The 5,070-nt window shown below is 37.0% G+C and overlaps 3 protein-coding genes across 3 annotated transcripts; 2 read left to right on the top strand and 1 right to left on the bottom strand.

Moving 5' to 3' along the window:
* The first annotated feature begins 21 nt into the window (after positions 1-21).
* Positions 22-2,077, top strand: LOC132205399 (protein AAR2 homolog). Its single transcript, XM_059634432.1, has 7 exons — positions 22-177; positions 267-528; positions 796-911; positions 971-1,090; positions 1,154-1,424; positions 1,483-1,684; positions 1,766-2,077. Exons 2-7 carry the CDS (start codon positions 356-358, stop codon positions 1,988-1,990), a joined length of 1,107 nt encoding a protein of 368 aa, XP_059490415.1. The 5' UTR covers positions 22-177; positions 267-355; the 3' UTR covers positions 1,991-2,077.
* A 543-nt stretch (positions 2,078-2,620) lies between these two features.
* Positions 2,621-4,206, top strand: LOC132205400 (uncharacterized). Its single transcript, XM_059634433.1, has 3 exons — positions 2,621-3,042; positions 3,646-3,751; positions 3,810-4,206. Exons 1-3 carry the CDS (start codon positions 2,776-2,778, stop codon positions 4,022-4,024), a joined length of 588 nt encoding a protein of 195 aa, XP_059490416.1. The 5' UTR covers positions 2,621-2,775; the 3' UTR covers positions 4,025-4,206.
* Positions 4,122-4,959, bottom strand: LOC132205401 (signal recognition particle 19 kDa protein). The gene is made up of 4 exons (XM_059634435.1): positions 4,793-4,959; positions 4,654-4,729; positions 4,412-4,592; positions 4,122-4,346 (listed from the first exon to the last, which is right to left on the bottom strand). Exons 1-4 carry the CDS (start codon positions 4,837-4,839, stop codon positions 4,207-4,209), a joined length of 444 nt encoding a protein of 147 aa, XP_059490418.1. The 5' UTR covers positions 4,840-4,959; the 3' UTR covers positions 4,122-4,206.
* Positions 4,960-5,070: the final 111 nt, after the last annotated feature.

Here is a 5,070-nt window from a genome sequence, read left to right as displayed (position 1 = left end):
TTTGCAACGCTAGCCACCGGCGGCGCCGTCGTCGATGCGCCGTGTGTTTTTGTTTATAAACACGCAACACGCAGGTCGAAGAATCGCCGCAAAATACATAAAAGCCAAAACCGCCGCTGCTGCGCCGCCACCCACAAAAAACGTCGGCCAGGCTGAAAGACTAAAACAGGGAAAAAAGTAAACAGAAATTATTTTTCTTGGATAATTTTATGGTTTAATTCATAATGCTGTTAATAATTATTAAATTGATTTTTTCCGTTTTGCAGGTCAAAGATTTTTCCCTATCGACAGCACTGAACAGAATCGAAAACAATACTTTTATTTCCTAAAACTTCTGAAGTAAACCCGAATTAACATGGAAATGGACCAGGAATTGGCGAAGCGGATGTTGATTGAAGGTGGGACTCTCGCGTTTTTGGACGTCCCGGAAGGAACGGAATTTGGGATGGACATGAAGACCTGGGTCGTTGACTACAATTTTAAAGGAATGAAAATGATCCCTCCTGGAGTGCACTACATTTCATACAGGTTTTTTTTATTAATTAAATTAAATTAAATATATTAACGTTAATAATATAATTAAATTATTATTTTATTATAGAACTAATTTAAATTAATTTTAATAAATATAATCTGTAAACTTCAAACATTATTAACTTTATTTGAAATATAATAATGTATAATTTTAAAAACTTTTGAAAACAGATTCTGACAATTGTATATAAAAAATTATCTGTCATTTGTTTTTTAATCTTTGCGAACAAAAAAATGTATTAATTTTTTCCCTTCATTTAGTGCGCGTAATAAACATGGAGATGTATCCCCACGAGTCGGATTTTTCCATAATTTCAAGAAATCAGAAATTCTAGTCAGGAAATGGGACACAAAAGAAGAGGACATCAGTCTTGAGAGTAATGAATTGCTCATTCTCTGGCAGTTTGATTACTGATTAAATTTACATTGTTTTTAGATGCAACTGAAGAAGATATTAGTCGAATTCGGAGTAACCTCCTTCATCTGGACAAATACTTGGCGCCATACCCTTTCGAAACTTACAGAGATTGGATAAAGCTCTCCGACGGCATATCAGGTTTATTTAAAACAATTAAGGATCTTGCAGTACATAGTTTTATAAATTTGTTTTAAAATTCAGATGAAGTATTGGCAAGACTATCACCGGAAAAAGGTCTTGTTCGATCAGCACTGGAGCTTGAATCAATACCCGAGTCGTCTCAAAAGAGGAGAAGGACGCTGGACAAAGAAGAAGCCCTTTTGCCTCAGTTGACCCCTAAAGCTGGAACTGCTTTGAGGGTGACGGAAGTTCCAGAATTCAAATGGCCAGAAGGAGCTTCGGCCGCTGAAATCACCAAACACAGCCTTGATAGTAGTTTTGCTCTGGAAAAAATAATCTCGTCCCATAAAAAGTAAATAAACTTTATTTGTGTTTCTTACAACTCACTATGAAACTAATTTTTTTTACAGTCCGCTTGATTATGTGGGAGAAATGCAAATTTGCTACATCTGCTTTTTGGTGGGCCACAGTCTGGAGGCGTTTGAGCAGTGGAAAGCACTGCTGCTTTTGCTTTGTTCCAGTGAAGATGCCCTCTCGAGGCAACGAGCAGTGTTTTCCAGGTTTCTTACTGTAATGAGCACACATCTGGACCAGATACCTGAAGATTTTATGGTACCTCATTATAATATCTTAAATTTCTAAAATTAACTAGAGAGTTGAATATTATAATATTTTATTCTTTATAATTTTTAGGTTGATGTGGTTGCTGGACAAAACGCAGTTTACCAGGCAATGAAACAGCTATTCCAAAATCTGAAAGAGTCAGGAGAAACGGTTGACACAAGACTCAAATCACAAGCGGAAAGACTGAAGCAGCAGTTGGAATCAAAATTTGGTTGGGGCTTCGGAAGAGATGCAGAAGACGATGATGACGAAGATGCACCTGTCGTTGTCGACTTAGAGGAAGAGCTGCTTTAACATAAAAAAATGACATTCCACTAATACCAAATTAAAATTTGTAAATAATAAAGGCAACTGTAACATAATTATTAAAATTAAACATGCATGTGATTTAGTTTTCCAACGCTATGAAAGCATTATTTAACTAGTGCTGAAGATTATAATTGGTAAAACATTTTAAAGAATTAAAAGTTCAGCTAACTTTTGAAACCTTCAAATTTTGCTTAGAATAAGGAAAAAGCTTTACTGAAAATGTGAATAACAAAAGTCAATGCCTTTAGATAAAGCCTTCCTCGGTTCAAAGTCGCATCCAAGGGATCTCCACCCAAACACAATTTAAAACATAAAAACGATCTGAAGCGCATAGCAAATCGGAACTACCGCGAAGCTTCTGCTCTTCTCAGAACCACTGAGATGTAAAAATTCCAAGGTTGCTCGCTAGCAAATCCCTTTTCTCAAATTCATTTGTAAAAATTACAGTTAAATGTCCAAATGCTCCATTTAAAATTTTTATCACCTTCAAACCAGAACGTGTTAAAAATTTAAAGACGCGTTTTTTAGGGAAAAGTTCAACGCACGGAAGAAATGACGGACGGCGCAAAAGTGGCAAACTTGACTTTGGCACTTTGTCATTGTTGTGGCGCGCCGTGAATAATTAACAGCGGGCGGCGCGAATCGTTAATTGTGCAAAAATGGGGAGTTGTCGTCGCTCGCGTAATTGTTATTTGAGCAAGAAAAGGACAGGACAGGATGCGGCTGGCCCAATATAAGGCCGACGCCGGTCAGCATCCGAGCTCACAAAGATGCGTCGACTCGTATTCTTGGTGTTGGTGGTCGCAGCGTCCGTCGGCGCCTCCGACTACCTGCCGGTCTCCGATGAGGATTATTTCTACGAGTGGGAAAGGGCGGGCAGCCCCGCAGCTGGCTACCTGCCCTATTACAGACGAAATGATCTTGACCTTTCAGTGCACATGGGCCGAACCAGGGTTGGCCAAGGATTTTTCAGGGTGCTTTCAGGAGGAAGAGATGCCGAACTGAGATGTGACTTTCCCACCAACGACTTGATTTCTGTGAGTTAATATTTGTCAATTTTTTTATAGGATTACTAAACTTATTTAATTTAATTAGATTTTTTTTGGCTGGAATTAAATTGTTTAAAAAATTATAATAGAAAACTCCATAATGAAGAATATCAAGTGGATTTCTTTTGTATTTCTTAAGGTTGTAATTTTGAAGGCTTTTTTTAATAATTCTCAGTTCAGAAGAAAAATTAGTTTATGAATTAAGTCGTTAAACAGCTTAATTATTTAAATCTTCTTTTTACCGTATTTAAAAGAATAATATATCTTCAATTTAAATATAAAAATATAAATGAAATCCTTTTACGGCATTAAAAATTGAAAATAGAGTCTTGTTTGCAGCAGGTTTGTAGTATATTTAAAAAAAATTTAAAATTAAAATTTATGAGAATGAAAATTTTAAAATACAATCAATAGCAATGACCAAGTGTTGGAATTAAAGATTTGAAGTAATTGAAACAATAATGCCTTTTTCAGCACAAAAATTATGAGTCAAAAATAAAATAGAAAATTTTAACAATTGAACTCCCTAAATTTCTAGAAATGGAGATGCTTGCTTCTTATGTTCCATTTAAATATGATTTTTCTTTAAAGAATATTGTTTGGGAGAGAGTTACCGACCCAACTGGACGAAGTTACACCTACCACCCTCTGTACTTCGGGGATCTATCCCAAAGAGAATTTTACTACGACGGCACAGGTAGGCTAAAATCTTTTAAAAATTGAATAATAAAAAGTAAACATTTTTCATTTTCCAGCCGCTAGTCCCAATTACTATGCAAGGTCGACTGTCCTTCAAAGACCTGAGGGAGCTTCCCTTTACTTGAGAGACATATCCCCGAGTGACGCAGGCGTCTACAGGTGCATGGCTTCAAGACGTGTACCCCACAGCATAGGAAAATGGGCCAGCGCAGTTGAAACGGTTTTCCAAGATGTGTTTTTCTACCCCAGTGGCGACATTTATTCCAAGTAACCCACAACAAGGGAAAATTAATTTATTATTTTCAACGAAGGTAACTGGGCAGGGTTTTGGGAAAATGCATAAATTATCTAATATAAAAACACAAGTGTTTTAAATTTTTCTTGTGAGAAATGTATTGGGCTTACCAGAAAATAAAAAGGAAAACTTAACACGGAATAGAGCGCTTTTGAGATTTAGCGACGACCTTTGCCCTTTTTCTTCGATGACGAGGCGGCCGCTGATTGGGATGCCTGCTGCTCAGTGTTCTGCTTTTGCTGCGTTCTTGTCTTCAGTTTTGGAATCATTTCGCCCAGGTGGAGCAGAACTGAGTCTCCTGCAAAATAAAGAAAATGATTTATTCCTGTTATCGAAATAAAATAGAATTATAAATTTACGTACTTGTGGGGAATTCTGGGTTGAGAGGAGTTCCATCGTCATTTTTTAGATGCACCCTGACACGACCAAAATACTGAGGCTCCTTGCTACGTTCCCTGCTGTAGAAGCTCCTCTCAATGCCAATCGTCACATTTGAAGCTTGCAAAACGTCTCGCATCTCTTGGACAGTTGGCGTGTCAACAGCCTAAAATAGAAATTTTTGGGACATAAGTAAAGAGCTAGTTAATGATTAAATCAAAAAGTACCTTAGCCAAAGGCACTTTCCGACCCTCAGCCCTCGTTTTTTTGCTGTTTAGATACGCGGGATAGATGCAAATCCATCTTTTGAAACCAAAACATTGATTATAAAATTAGAAAATTACAGAGGTATAGTAAATACTTTACCTTTTTCTGTCACTGTGCTTGATGTCTTTGTAATAATCGGACGACATTTATTGAAAATACTTGGTTTCTGTACAAATATTCAAAGTTTTCTTAATATTTGTGAGTGAAAAACATGCAGCTGGGAAAAAAACAACACGACGTCGTCCAACTTTCGTCTTTGGGGATCCTCCCACTTCCCACTAGCAACCCACTAGAACGGCAGGCACACCAACAACAAAATGTTTTAACAAAATATTGAAACAAAACTCTCGTAATTAATGAGTGGCGAGTGCTATTTT

Source organism: Neocloeon triangulifer, unplaced genomic scaffold (genome assembly GCF_031216515.1).
Source record: "Neocloeon triangulifer isolate White Clay Creek 2 clone unplaced genomic scaffold, ASM3121651v1 ptg000002l, whole genome shotgun sequence".
NCBI classification, from domain to species: domain Eukaryota; kingdom Metazoa; phylum Arthropoda; class Insecta; order Ephemeroptera; family Baetidae; genus Neocloeon; species Neocloeon triangulifer.
The sequence above is the reverse complement of the archived record's forward strand: the minus strand, read 5'-3'. Positions and strand labels throughout refer to the sequence as shown.